The 15,405-nt window shown below is 48.3% G+C and overlaps 1 protein-coding gene across 9 annotated transcripts in view; it reads right to left on the minus strand.

Moving 5' to 3' along the window:
- The window catches only part of ZFR (zinc finger RNA binding protein), a 526,018-nt gene that overhangs the window by 211,153 nt on the left and 299,460 nt on the right, over nucleotides 1–15,405 (minus strand). For all 9 annotated transcript variants that reach the window (XR_014970026.1, XR_014970025.1, XM_085630635.1 and 6 more), the window contains 2 exons: nucleotides 12,081–12,240; nucleotides 10,075–10,280 (listed from right to left, as the gene is read on the minus strand). Coding sequence is in view for 7 of the 9 variants with exons in the window: in XM_085630635.1 (XP_085486761.1) it covers nucleotides 10,075–10,280; nucleotides 12,081–12,240 (366 nt within the window). In the remaining 2 variants the exon portion in view is untranslated. The remainder of the gene's footprint in view (nucleotides 1–10,074; nucleotides 10,281–12,080; nucleotides 12,241–15,405) is intronic.

A 15,405-nucleotide genomic window follows, 5' to 3' on the forward strand; every position in this document is an offset into this window, starting at 1 on the left:
TTGGAGGAATTACTCGTTTGAGTCCCTCCAAGAATGCTTTGATGGCAGGCACTCGGAATAAAGAGAGGTGCTGCCTGTTCTGGAGATAGGCTGCTATTGCGGTCAAATGGACACGTATTGAGGTGTATGCCAGATTGCATCTGTATAGGTGTAAGAGGTAACAGATTATGTTTTGAATGGATGCGTCTAGCGGGTTAATGTCATTGTTATTGCAATAGATGACAAACCTCTTCCATTTGGCTGCATAGCAAGCTCTAGTAGTGGGTCTCCTAGCTTCCTTAATGATCTCCATACAGTCAGGTGGCAGGTTTAGGTAGCCAAACTCTAGGACTTCAGGAGCCAGATTGCCAGGTTCAGCTGTTGCGGATCTGGGTGCTGAATCTCTCCATGGTTCTGCGTTAAATGGGCGGGTTTGATCCGCTGTCTTTGATGCGGCACCACGGAAAGTTCTAGGAACGTGGTGTACCATGGTTGGCGTGCCCACGTTGGAGCAACCAGGACGAGTGTCAGTGAGTGTTGTCGCAGTTTGCGTGCCACTAGCGGTATCAATGGCGCTGGGGGAAAAGCGTACGCAAATCTGCCTGACCAGTTCATCCATATCGCATTGCCCTGCGACTGTGGATGCGGGAACCTGGCGGCAAAGTTTTGGCATTTTGGGTTTTCCTTTGTGGCGAATAGGTCTATCTCTGGATGACCCCACTGCTGGAAGTACGGTTGGAGTACTGATGGATGTAGCTCGCACTCGTGCATTTGGTGGCTGTGTCTGCTGAGCAGATCCGCCATCTGGTTGTCTTTGCCGGGGAGATGTTCTGCCATGAGGAAGATGTTCCTCTGAATGGCCCACTTCCACATGCTCTGAGCCAGATGAGACAACTGCGGAGAGTGTGTTCCTCCCTGCTTCTGAATGTAGTACATGGCAGTCATGTTGTCCGTCCGGATCAACACGACTTTGTTGCACAAGTGTACCTTGAACGCCTTCATGGCTAGGAAAATTGCCATCAGTTCCAGAAGGTTGATGTGCATCTTTTTTTGCTGTGTCGTCCATAGTCCCTGCACTGTGTAAGTGAGTACATGAGCTCCCCATCCCTGGAGAGACGCGTCCGCTGTCAGTATTATTTGTGGAACAGGCTCTTGGAACGGTCGGCCCTTGCAAAGGTTTTGTGTATTCCACCAATGCAGAGAGTTGTATGCCTGACCGCTCACCAACACTAGGTCTTTCAGTTGCCCGTGAGCCTGATTCCATTGACGTGCTAAGCACTCCTGAAGCAGGCGCATATGTAGTCTCGCGTGCGGGACTATGAAAATGCAGGAGGCCATCATGCCTATCAACTGCATGAACACTCTCGCAGGAAGGGAGTGTTGGGCTTTGAACTTGGAGATCAGTATGAGCATGCTGTTGATTCTCACTAAATTTGGCTGAGCTGTGGCCGCCAGAGTATTTATGGTTGCGCCCATGTACTGTTGTATGTGTGCGGGTTGGAGATGAGATTTTGGGTAATTTATAGAGAATCCTAGATCGTGAAGGAGGTGAATGGTGCGGGACATGTGGCTGGCACATTACTGAGCTGACTTTGCCTGAACAAGCCAGTCGTCCAGGTAAGGGTATACGTGAATCTGTTGCCGTCGCAGATGTGCAGCCACCGTAGCTAGGCACTTTGTGAAAACTCTGGGTGCTGTCGTCACGCCAAAGGGAAGAACCTTGAATTGGTAGTGCTGCCCTTGAATAGTGAATCTGAGATATTTTCTGTGTGAGGGATGAATGGGTATGTGGAAGTACGCATCTTTGAGGTCGAGTGTGGCCAGGAAGTCTCCCTGTTGGAGCAGCGGAAGGACTTGCTGTAGGGTGAGCATGTGGAAATGCTCCGAGAGAATGTAGCGGTTGAGGGGTCTCAGGTCCAGTATGGGTCTGAGTGACCCGTCCTTTTTTGGTATTAAAAAGTACAGGGAGTACACCCCTGTACCCTGTTCGTGGACGGGTGTCTATTGCCCTTGCAGCCGTATCTGCGGCATCCAGTGCACACTTAATGGATGCATTTGTGAGGAGTTGTCCCTCCCTGATGAGGATCTCTGCTCCTTCTTTGTATTGGTCAGGTAGATGTTGTAGTAGGGTTTCTAATGTGTCATAATGTGCGCGATCGTAGCGAGCTAGGAGCGCCTGTGTATTGGCAATACGCCATATGTTAGCTGCTTGTGCTGCAACCCGTTTGCCGGAGGTCTCTAGCACCTTGGACTCTTTGTCCGGGGGAGGAGCATCACCAGTTGTTTGCGAGTGTGCCCGTTTGAGCATTAGCGACCACGATGGAATCGAGAGGCAACTGTCCTCTAATGTACGTTGGGTCTCCTGGCGCCGACTTGTACTTCTTGTCAATTCTGGGGTTTATCACCCTTGCCCTGGTGGGTTCTTTAAAAATGTCCTTTGCTGGTTTTGGGACACCTTTTAAACATGGGCAGAATTTTTATATTCCTTTCTGAGGATGCGAAAGTATCCATTAAGAAATCGTCCTCGATGGTGTCTGAGTGGAGTTGCACACCATGATTGGCCGCAGCACGTTCAATGAGGGCGTTGAAAGCGGCAGTGTCCTCTGTGGGAGACGTTTTTGCTCCATATAGTTGTGTGTCCTGTGTATCCATTGCGGTGCCTGGGTCTACAGGGTCATCCCAAGCCTGATCAGGGTCCTGGAGGCCCTCAGGGTCCATCTCCCCGGGGTAGGGGACGTTTTCACCCATGTAGTCCTCCAAAGCGTCTGTTTCGGAGGGCGTTGGAGAGAAAGACCGTGGATCTGGGTAAGAGGGATGGAGACGTTCGTAAAGAACTGGTTCCGAATCCGCTGGCAGCTTTTTCTTTAGCGGGATCCGGTAGGAGTCGAAAGCAGGCTCGGAAGTCATTTTCCGCTTTTCGAGCATAACTCTGCCGGTGTCGGCATCGATGATGTGGGACGGTGATGTGTCCGTAGGAGAATGTTCGGTAGGTGTGATCCTAGTTTGGGTGACACGGGTTCTGATTTCGAATATTTTCGGCGCCGTGGGTGGCGGCAACCCAAAGGTGATGTTGGGTGTTGCCGGAGACGCCTTTCGGGCTGTTTTCGGCTCGGAGCCTGAAGGGGCCTGGAGAGCTGCCTTTTCTTTGATGCGTTGCAAGGACGCTGCAACGTGACGCACCTGGAACTCTGATGGTTCTTTGGCGCCGAGCGGTTCTGTAGAGACAGGTGTGGACTTTTTGGGTGCCACGGGGTCATCGAGTCGAGGAGAGGTAGTCGCTGTCGATGATTGGGCCTTAGTCGCTGCTTTCGAAGCGGTGTGCGATACGACGGCCATTGTGCCTTTTGTGGTCGGAGCCGATTGTTTCGGTGCCGGGTGCCGAGGCGGTTTGGCGGTACCGATGGCTTTTCTCCGTGGGTCGGCACCGACGTCGGCTGCAGCGAGTTCGGCACCGAAGTCCCGTTTGGTGCGGACGGGTTTTGCTGGCGTCGAAGGTGTAGTGGTCTTCGATCCGACCAGTGTTAGTTTAAGTTTCGGTTTTAGTTGGACCGACACGATGATTGGTTTCGGTTTCGAGGAAGGGAAACCAGTCGTTTTGGGTGCTAATGGCTGTCGCTGGATGTCCGAGGGCGGGGCCGAAGAACTGCGGGATAGGTCTTGGGTAAGGCCCGAAGGCGATCCCTCGACCGGAGCCATAGACTGACGCCCTGGGATAATTTCCGTCTGTACGGGTAGGCCTTGCTAGTCACCGGAGCTACCTTCTTCGGCCCCTAAGGCCTCATCGTAGTCTCCTACCTCGGTGTTGGCTTCTTCTCTGCGAAAAAGAGCTTCTTCGACGTCTTCCGATCCGGAAGCAGGGCTGGAGGGTAGGTTCTCTACGCTTTCCACATCTTCGTCCTCGGTGCTGAAGATGTTGGTCGGGGCCGGTGCCGCTTGCTGCGCTTCAAGTCTCGCTGCTCGTCGATTCCGGATTGTCTTTTTGGATCTGAATCGGGCACAGGCCATACATGTGGATTCGTCGTGATCCGGAGAAAGGCATTTGTTGCACACCGGGTGGACGTCGATATGGGGATATTTCGCATTGTAAACAGGACACCGCTTGAATGGGGTCCTCGATTCCATCGTCGATGTAGGGTCGATGATCGGTTATAATGCGAAAAAAGTTGTTTAGAAGTCAGTAAACTAACAATCTAACTGTCGATACCGATCGGGAACAGTACCGACGCGAATTAAAGGCCTTTTGGCCTGAAAAATAGATTTTCCTAACTTGAGTCAAGATAAGCACATCCGAACCCAATGGCGGAAAAAAACAAATCTGAGGATGGAGGGGATGCCCATGCGCACTGTAGTCCAGGGGAGGAGTCACCTATCTCACGATACTTCGAAGACTCTTCCAGGACAACAACGTGCAATCATCCGGACCCAACACTAGGCGGCGATCTATGCACAGATATGAATTCAGCAGCCCACATGCCTCGAACCTCACTGACCCTTCTAAGGGAAGTGATGGCTACAAGAAAAGCGGTTTTCCATGTTAAGAATTGTAGTTCGCATTTATGCAGAGGTTCGAAGGGAGGCCCCATTAGCCTTGTGAGAACGATATTTAAGTTCCACACAGGTGAGGGTGGCACTCTGGGGGGAATGATTCTTTTAAGGCCTTCCATGAAGGCTTTAATGGCAGGTACTCTAAAGAGTGAGAGATGTTGCCTGTTTTGTAGGTATGCTGCAATAGCTGCGAGGTGCAGTCGAATGGACGTATAGGCTAGATTGCACCTTTGTAAGTGGAGTAAGTAGCCTATTATATGTTGAATAGACACGTCCAGTAGATTGATGGTGTTGTTATGGCAATAAATGACAAAACGTTTCCACTTGGCGGCGTAGCACGCTCTAGTGGTAGGTCTTCTAGCTTCTCTCATGACGTTCATACAGTCAGGGGGAAGATTTAGGTACCCGAATTCTAGGATTTCAGGAGCCAGATCGCAAGGTTGAGCTGCGCTGGGTCCGGGTGTTGGATCTCTCCATGGTTCTGGGTTAAGAGGTGTGGAGAAAGGTGTAGTTTTTAGTGCGGCACTACAGATAGTTCCAGCAGTGTGGTATACCAAGGTTGTCTGGCCCACGTTGGCGCTACTAGGATTAGTGTGAGGGAGTGTTGTAGTTTGCGCACCACTAGTGGAATGAGTGGGAGAGGCGGAAAAGCGTACGCAAATCTGCCCGACCAGTTCATCCATATCCCATTTCCTTTGGACAATGGGTGTGGGTATCTGGCAGCGAAGCTTGGGCATTTGGCGTTTTTGTGGGTGGCGAAGAGGTCTATCTGTGGATGCCCCCACATTTGAAAGTACGGGTGAAGAACTTGCGGGTGAAGCTCCCACTCGTGGATCTGTTCTGTCTGCCTGCTGAGCAGATCTACCACTGTGTTTTGGACTCCTGGGACATGCTGGGCTAGGAGAAAGATTTTCTGGGGTATTGCCCATCTCCATTTGCTCTGTGCTAGGTGAGAGCTGTGGAGAGTGTGTGCCGCCTTGTTTTTGAAGATAATACATGGCTGTCATGTTGTCTGTTCGGATCAATACTGCCTTGCCTGAAATTTGAGTTTGAAAGGATTTTAGGGCTAAGAAGATTGCTAGTAACTCCAGATGGTTGATATGGAGTAACTTTTGTTGAGGTGTCCACTTGCACTGTGTGGTGAGATGTAGTCGATGAGCTCCCCAGCCGGAGAGCGATGCGTCCGTTGTCAGTACTATTTGAGGACTCGGGTCCAGGAACGGTCGACCTTTGGAAAGGTTTATGGTGTTCTACCACTGCAATGAGCGATGGGTGCGACCGTCTACCAACACCAGATCTGTTAATTGACTCTGGGCCTGGTTCCATTGGCGCGCTAAGCACTCTTGGAGAGGACGTATCTGGAGTCTTGCGTGAGGCACTATGAAAATGCAAGAGGCCATCATCCCTATTAGCTGCATAAACACTCGAGCTGGAAGGGAGTGTTATAGTGCGAATTTTGCGCGTAGAGCTTGAATGCTTGCAATCCTGGCAGGATTGGGATAGGCTAGTGCTGTTGAGGTGTCTATGGTGGCACCGAGGTATTGTTTTATGTGGGATGGTTGGAGACGGGACTTCTGGTGGTTTACTGTGAAGCCCAGCTGGTGGAGTAATTGAATAGTGGTAGATGTGTGTTGAACACACTGATTGTATGACCCAGCTTTTATCAGCCAGTCGTCTAAGTATGGGAAGACGTGGATGTGTTGTCTTCGCAAATGTGCTGCTACCACTGCTAGGCATTTGGTGAATACCCGTGGCGCTGTTGTGACTTCGAACGGGAGCACCTTGAATAGGAAGTGTTGTCCGTCCACTACAAATCTGAGGTACTTGCGGTGAGCTTTGTGCACCGGAATGTGAAAATACACGTCTTTTAGATCTAAGGTGGTCAAAAAGTCGTTTTGGGAGAGGAGCGGAAGTACCTGCTGAAGCGTTACCTTATGAAAATGGTCGGAGTGTATGTAGGTGTTTAGGGGCCGGAGATCTAGGATGGGCCGCAGAGTCTCGTCCCTTTTTGGTATGAGAAAATATAGGGAGTAGACTCCCATGTTTTGTTGGTTGGTAGGGACGGGTTCTATTGCCTGTTTTTGTAGGAGGGAGATTACCTCCTGCTTTAGGAGTATTAAATGTTCTGGTGACATTGGGCGCTGCCTGGGTGGAATGTTTTGGGGGGGGGGGGGGGGTAGATATTAGTTCTAGGCAGTAGCCTGATTGAATTATTTGTGTCACCCATTTGTCTGAGGTGATGGTAGCCCAGACGGGAAGGAAATGTTTGAGTCTGCCCCCGACCGGAGTGGAGTGGTCTGGGGGGTGTAGGCGTTGTGGCAGAGCGGGCGTTGTTTGATTTGCCTCTGCCTTTATTATTGTTACCCCTATAGCCGCCTCTCTGATAACCCCTCGTGAAGGTGGACTGAGTGGGGGATTTGTACGAAGTGGACGCGGTGTCTGAGGAGTAGCCTCTAGATGTACTTCGAAAGGAAGAGCGGCGAAAGGAGGGTCTTATAAGGCTCCCATGGACTTTGCCGTATCCGTGTCCTTCATTTTTTCTAGGGCCTCATCCACCTTTGGGCCAAATAGATGTTCCTGGTCAAAGGGATGGTTAAGGATGGAGGCTTGTACCTCCGGTTTAAACCCTGATATTCTTAGTCAAGCATGGCGACGGAGGAGGACACTGGTATTGCTGGCCCTGGAAGCAGTGTCTGCTGCATCTAAGGCACAGCGTATAGAGGGGTTAGTGATAGTCTTACCCTCTTGAATTAGGTTCGTTGGCCCTAGCTTTATATTTTTCAGGGAAGTGGTGCATTATGCTTTCTAACTAGTCATAATGTGCCCCGTCATATCTGGCCAATAGCGCTTGAGTATTGGCGATACGCCATATATTGGCTGCTTGTGACGCAGTGTGCTTTCCTGATGCGCCCAGTAGCTTTGACTCTTTGTCAGGTGGTGGTGCGTCGCCTGACGCCTGGGAATTTGCCCTTTTGCGTGCAGTGGACACCATTAGGGAATCTAGTGGCGCTGGCCCTCTGATGTAGGAGGGGTCTGTGGGGGCAGCTTTGTATTTATTTTCTATGCACGGGTTAATGACCCTGGCCCTAACTGGGTCCTTAAAAACTTCTGGCGCATGCTTTACCACTCCTTTAAGCATAGGTAATATGGAGGTAGACCTATGTGTGGTGTCGAATGTGTCGGAGGAAATCTTCCTCCACGGGGTCGGTATGCAAGTCTACCCCGTGATAGTGTGCCGCCCTTTGAAGTAGATGGTGGAACCCCAATGAGTCTTCTGGTGGAGATGGCCTGGAGGAGTAAAGGTCATCTTGTGGGACGTAGGGGATATCAGGGATATTGTAGTCGTTCCATGGGTCTGGGTATCCTGTAGGAGTGGGGTCCCCTGTGGGTAGGTCCTGGGGGACATCCCCGATATCATATGGGTCCCCGTAATCATCATCGTGTGGAGAAGGGGTGGAAGAACGATTAGGTTGGGGTTGAGAAGGCGGAGGGGGTGGGGAAGGTATTCTGAACGGAGAGGTAGCAGAGTCCTTCCTCTTTGGAGGCGGAGGTGGAGCAGGCTTCTCCAAATGTCTCTTTTTGGAAGAAAGTGTCAAATGTCCAGTTTTTGGATCCTTGGTGAGTATTTTCTGCAAGGGATCCGGTGTAAATAAGTCCGGTGAGGCTGGTCTGTCCGTCGGCGCCGAAGCTATCGGGCCGTTGGCTTTTTAGGCTTTTCCGTGCCGGTTCGTTGTTGGGAACCTGGTCTGGGAACCTCCGGACGCTTGGTCGGCGCCGACATGGATTTCGGCCTCGAAGTGCCGGTGCCGGTGGCCTTGTGTGCTTTGGTTGGCAACGAAGGTGATCTCAGTGCCGAAGACCTGGGTTTCGACCCAGAGTGCTTCGGTGCAGAGCTCAGTGTCGATATGGGTGTCGGCTTCTTTTTCGGTGCCAAAGCGTGTTTATCGGCACTGGGGATAGGCTGGCTCGAGCCCGAGCCACCGGAAGGCTTGCTTGGCTTCTTCACCGGGCCTGAAGGTGGGGTGTTGGAAGCAGTGTCCTTGGTCTTGCCTAGCCGAAGCCCATGCGCAATACGATCCAAAGGAGGAATCACCGACCTCGTGACTTCCAAAGACTTTCCAAGAGGAAAAACAAACTGCAAACATCCGGGCCCAACACCAGATGGCGATCTATGCACAAGTGTGTAATCTGCAGCTCATATGTCTCGAATTTATATATATATCTCCAAATGAGTTTTTGCTTGCACAAGTGAAGACTCCACACCCAATGTGTCTTTTACCAGCTTTGTTTGGCCGGTAGCAGCAAGCTGAGTAGGGCTCTCACAGCGTGTCTTCAGCCAATCTCCCTCTTGATCACCGGCTTGGCATAGGGGAAAGCAACAGCTTCGCAGAGATATTTGCAGGTGTTTTAAGTTCTCAATACTGCCCTCCTGGGCGTGTCTGCACACAGCATTGTGGTTCTCGTAGTCCCAGTAAAATCCTTAGTGAATGTCACTGTGCCTTTTCCCCCATCTGTACAATTTCCATCGGGTCGCTGATTGAAACCCAACCAGCTTTCTGCTTATGTTGCGCCACACCGAACAGGTACGTTGCTCCTAGTGTGTGTCTCCTGAGTGAGAGGCACACGGACCCGATTTTCAGGCAGTGAGGTGTCTTCGTGGCCGGAGCAGGCCACCACATATCTATATATCCACTCTATTAATATCAATGTAATCAATATAATCAAACTATAGTACTTTCCTGACAGGAAATCCAGAAAATGTCCTTTAGATGAGACAGGAAATCCAGAAAATGTCCTTTAGATGAGACAGCCGAGAAAGCAGAGCTCAGAGGAGACTCCCTTAGCTCAACATGCAGTAGAAAATCTGAGGTGCTGACCTCTCTGGAGGGTTCAAGGGGATGACTGCTGCAGATTGGTCGGGGCAAAACTTTGTTTCTTCTTTAACCATGACCATGATAGGTTAATAAACTAAGAGGCCTTTCTAGTCTATACCTATCAGTGTACTATTACTTCTACTAAGTCTATTACTACTATTTTAACCCCTTCAGTGCCCATGACGAGATAGTCTCGTCATGGGCACAGCGCAACCGCGCTCCATGACGAGACTATCTCGTCATGAACCCCGCCCGCTAATGAAACGCCCGGCACAGGGCGTGGAAAGGGCGGGGCACTGAAGAGGTTAAGTACGGGGGACTCACCATCATGACAACGGTGAATGATTCAAGCATGTGAATCTATGAAAGTTCAAATACTGGAGTAATGTAAAGTTCACTATAGGAAAACACGGCTGTTGAGAAAGGGGACAGCTTTTCCAAGCCATGGGGCTTCATTCCAGCAATCAATTTTACTGTTTGGTGCTCAAGATAAGGTTTGCACTGCAGAAATTGTTTTAACTGGCTGAAACAGAGGATAGTTGTAGCTTTCAAAAGGTAAAAACATCAGTCTCTAGTAATTATGCTTAAATACTACAGGCAAAATATACTAATTATGACAGAGCAGTGAATAATTCTGAAGCAAACCATTTATGGGAAAAATAATTCACAGACCAACCTGTCTTTGATGAGATCTTTCTTCTCGTCACTCTCCTTGATTTTGTTTTTGTCTTGCTCAGTCATAGAATCTGAAACAAGTTTCAGAGCACGTTCCGTAATTGAAACAATTTTTTGGACTGCTTGAAGCTCATCTTCAGTGGGATAGATGGCGGCATGTTTTGTCATCACATAGCGGTCATCAGATGAATCAGGACGGCGGAGAGGCTACAAAAATAAAAGTACAGCGTAGTCAATCTTGACAAGAGAAGAAGTGTCAATGTTTTTTATGTAGATAAGAATATTAAAAAAGGTTGTCCTCAAAGCTCCGTAAATTCTATTACATCAATCAAATTTTTTTAAAAGAAATAAGAGAATTCTATGAAATAACAAATTACTTTGCAAATATACCTTTATGCCATGTTTTAGTCAAGTAAGAGCAGGTGACAGTAGGTGCAAAAGCAGGTGACTGATTATGAAAATACCTTTTGCACTTCTCAACCATGTTAAAATTCGGTTAGCATTTGCTTTATTTTGGGTTGGTTACATAGTACAACAACAAAAAAATAAATGTATATCAATTAAACAACACTGTCATTCCACTGACACTTCAACAATGCCTTTCCATCCTCTCTACCCTATACCATACCATAACACCACTGCTTACTGCCATGTTGACTTAAATATAGGGCATTGTAATACAGCTATAGGAAGGTAGACTAAGTGATGGGGATGCACCAAAACTGGACTGATAGTGTCTGAAACAAACTTTATCTATCGACATACCTTCACAGAAATCCTTCCAGCAGTATTTTTATTTTTGCTCATCTGTACAATTAAAGATGACCAACCATGTACAAAACAATCTTAGCCCAGCAACACATGTAGCGTTTAGCCACATACATAATAGAGATCTCAACTGCATTGCGTTTGAGCAAACTAGCTTAGGCCAAAACACACTCCTTGGAAGCAAAGGCAGACTTATTTGGATACCGTTTACATCCTTCGATACTGGCAAAAAAGAGGTGAAAAAAGAAGAAACTAACACTAACCAAGGCAATATTCGCTCATTAACAAGCACTGGCTTAAATATTTAGATCTTTCACTTTTTGGTATTTAACATAGCCCAACAAGAAGCGAGCCCTAAATAGCTTCTCTGGATCAAAGGGGACGACAAAACAAATGTTTGTAAGGAATGTTCAGTAAAAGGGAGGTTATTGTTGAGAGGGAAGAGGAGTTGGCCTAATGGCTAGGATGTCCGACCTCGAATCTGGGGAACTGGGTTTGACTCTTGGCAATGACGCTGAACATCCTGTGATTCTAGGAAAATCACTTATTCTCCCCGTGCCTAACAAAAATGAATGTATCCTCATGTAATGCAACTGGTGCTATGTAAAGCGCTCAGTTACCCAATTCGGGTCAAGTTCTCGCTATATATAACTCTGTAAAAAAAAAAAAAAAAAGTTGATTTGGAGCTTAAAGGGACTGCAGAAAAAGGTTCAGAGAAAACTATGAAAGGTACTGTGATGGTGTGTCTCAGTGAAATGTGTTCCATTCCATTTCTGTGATCAAGAATTAAGTCATAAAAGAGCAAAAGAAATAAAAAATAAAATTAAACAATTACTTTGTTTCATAGGAAGTTGTGTAGAGAAAGGTTGATTACGGCTCCACAGAATTTCGTTTACTTAATCAACTTTGCAATAGCCCTACCATCACACTTCCCTATAATTACGAGAAGATGACTAATAAATTAGATAGAGTTAAGCAATTAGGCAATGTGGTAATGCTGAAGGACAAGCAGTGCGGGATCATCAATTTTAGAGCCTAGTTTTTGTTTTCCATAACATAAAATCTAAACCGCGCCCAAGACTGATGGGCTACGGTAGCAGACCTATCAAGAAATGATGTTCATCTGTTAATGAGGTTTACATCAATTTTTATTATAGAATATGCAATGACTAAAAGACTCTTAAAATCCGATGATAAATGGGAACCCAAATAGATTTCTAAGAAAAACAAGAAACTCACTGCTGGGCCTTGTGGTTGAGGTGGTATTCCAGGTCTAACTCCCAACAGACCTGGGGGACCCGGTGGACCATGATGGAATCCTTCAGGCATTCTGCGTCGATCATCCCAGTGATGCTGTTCCTCTTCCATACGCCTCCAATACATGTCTTCCTCATAGCGCCTGAAAATTTGCAAAACTCAGATCAACTCTGACATTAACATATTTCAGAAGTGTTTAGAAAACACTCGTTCTGTTCTAGTTTATGTAAGACATGCAGAAAGGAGAGCTATAGAACTAATTCTAGCTTCCGATTACAGGTTTACTCAGTAAATTTATTACTATGACGTTCATATGGCAAACCATGCTTTTAAATCTATCTAAAACATTTAATTTTAATATAAGCGAATTTGATTTAAAAAAGAACCTTAAAGGCAATTGGGCTGGTCTATCCTTTAATTGAATATGCTACTTACCAGTATGCATCTGTTCTTGGCATGTAGGGCTGCTGACATTCATATCTGTGCATAGATCGCCGCCTAGTGTTGGGTCCGGATGATTGCACGTTGTTGTCCTGGAAGAGTCTTCGAAGTATCCTGGGATAGGTGACTCCTCCCCTGGACTACAGTGCGCATGGGCATCCTCTCCATCCTCAGATTGTTTTTCGCCATTGTGGCAGTGATGGAGTAGATACAGAAAGTGATGACCATGCTTTACAGTAATTCTGAGAGCTGCAGCGGCTACAGGCGCCGGGGAGGAGGGAGGGCGATATGAATGTCAGCAGCCCTACATGCCAAGAACAGATGCATACTGGTAAGTAGCATATTCAGTTCGAGGCATGTGGGCTGCTGAATTCATATCTGTGCATAGAATACATAGCAGTGCCCTCTATTAGCGGCGGCTACCAGTGCCAGCTGCAGCGGTCTGAAAAAGAGTTTTGAGAACAGCCTGTCCAACAGCTGCCTGCTGTTTTGATTGTACATCTACACAATAGTGTTTGGTAAATGTATGTGTAGTGGACCAGGTGGCTGCTCTACATATATCATGCAAAGGAATGTTTCCTAGGAAAGCCATGGAGGCCCCTAACTTATGTGTTGAGTGGGCTCGTGGGGGAATCGTTAATGTGCGTTTAGCCTTTTGATAGCAAATTTGAATACATTTAACGATCCATCTGTCTATACCTGCTTTGGAGATAGCGTTACCTTTGTGGTGTGGGGCAAAGGCAACGAAAAGTTGTGTTTTCCTAAAGGGTTTGGTCCTGTCGATATAATACATGAGGGCCCTCTTTACATCTAGGGTATGGAGTGCCCTTTCAGCGACAGTCTGTGGGTTTTGAAAGAAAACCGGCAGTTCAATGGTTTGATTCATGTGGAACTGCGATACCACCTTGGGCATGAACTTGGGGTTGGTACGTAGTACGACCCTGTTGGCGTGAACTTGTATAAATGGCTCTTGGACGGTCAGAGCCTGGAGTTCACTAACTCTTCGTAAAGAAGTTATCGCTACTAGGAAAGCTACTTTCCAGGTAAGGAATTGAATCTCGCATGAGTGTAGAGGTTCAAAGGGTGGACCCATCAGGCGTGTGAGGACCAAGTTGAGGTTCCACATTGGGGCTGGTGGGTGGCTAGGAGGAATGACTCGTTTGAGTCCTTCCAAGAATGCTTTGATGGCAGGCACTCTGAATAGAGAGAGGTGCTGCCTGGTCTGTAGATAGGCGGATATTGCGGTCAAATGGACACGTATAGAGGTGTACGCCAGATTGCATCGGTAGAGGTGTAATAGGTAACAAATAATGTTTTGGATGGATGCGTCTAGCGGGTTGATGTCATTATTATTGCAATAAATGACGAACCTCCTCCATTTGGCTGCATAGCAAGCTCTGGTAGTGGGTCTCCTGGCCTCCTTAATGATGTCCATACAGTCAGGTGGCAGGTTGAGGTAGCCAAACTCTAGGACTTCAGGAGCCAGATTGCCAGGTTCAGCTGTTGCGGATCTGGGTGCTGAACCTCTCCATGGTTCTGCGTCAAATGCTCGGGTTTGACCCGCAGCCGTTGATGCGGCACCACGGAGAGTTCGAGAAAGGTGGTGTACCACGGCTGGCGTGCCCACGTTGGAGCAACCAGGATGAGTGTCAGAGAGTGTTGTCTGAGTTTGCGTGCCACCAGCGGTATTAGTGGTGCTGGGGGAAAAGCGTACGCAAATCTGCCGGACCAGTTCATCCATATCGCATTGCCCTGCGACTGCGGATGTGGGAACCTGGCGGCAAAGCTTTGGCATTTTGCGTTTTCGCTTGTGGCGAATAGGTCTATGTCTGGATGACCCCACTGCTGGAAGTACGGTTGGAGTACTGATGGGTGTAACTCCCACTCGTGCATCTGGTGGCTGTGTCTGCTGAGCAGATCCGCCATCTGGTTGTCCTTGCCGGGGAGGTGTTCCGCCATGAGGAACATGTTCCTGTGAATGGCCCACTTCCACATGCTCTGAGCCAGATGAGAACTGTGGAGAGTGTGTTCCTCCCTGCTTTTGTATGTAGTACATGGCGGTCATGTTGTCCGTCCGGATCAACACGACTTTGTTGCACAAGTGTACTTTGAATGCTTTCATTGCCAGGAAGATTGCCATCAGTTCTAGAAGGTTGATGTGCATCTTCTTTTGTTGTATTGTCCATAGTCCCTGCACTGTGTAATTGAGTACATGAGCTCCCCATCCCTGGAGAGACGCGTCCGCTGTCAGTATTATTTGTGGATCAGGCTCTTGGAACGGTCGGCCCTTTCAAAGGTTTTGTGGATTCCACCAATGCAGAGAGTTGTATGCCCGACCACTCACCAACACTAGGTCTTTCAACTGTCCTTGAGCCTGATTCCACTGACGTGCTAAGCACTCCTGGAGCGGGCGCATATGTAGTCTCGCGTGTGGGACTATGAAAATGCAGGAGGCCATCATGCCTATCAACTGCATGAACACTCGCGCGGGCAGGGAGTGTTGTGGTTTGAACTTGGAAATCAGCATCTGTATGCTGTTGATTCTCACTAAATTTGGCTGAGTTGTGGCTGCCAGAGTGTCTATGGTCGCACCTAGGTACTGTTGTACGTGTGCGGGCTGGAGATGGGACTTTGGGTAATTTAGTGAGAACCCCAAACTGTGAAGGAGGTGAATGGTGCGGGACATGTGGCTGGCACATTGTTGGGCTGACTTTGCTTGAATGAGCCAGTCGTCCAGGTAAGGGTAGACGTGTATGTGCTGCCTCCGGAGATGTGCCGCTACAGTAGCTAGGCACTTTGTGAAAACCCTGGGTGCTGTTGTCACGCCGAAGGGAAGGACTTTGAACTGGTAGTGCTGCCCCTGAAC

Source organism: Triturus cristatus, chromosome 2_1 (genome assembly GCF_964204655.1).
Source record: "Triturus cristatus chromosome 2_1, aTriCri1.1, whole genome shotgun sequence".
NCBI classification, from domain to species: Eukaryota; Metazoa; Chordata; class Amphibia; order Caudata; family Salamandridae; genus Triturus; species Triturus cristatus.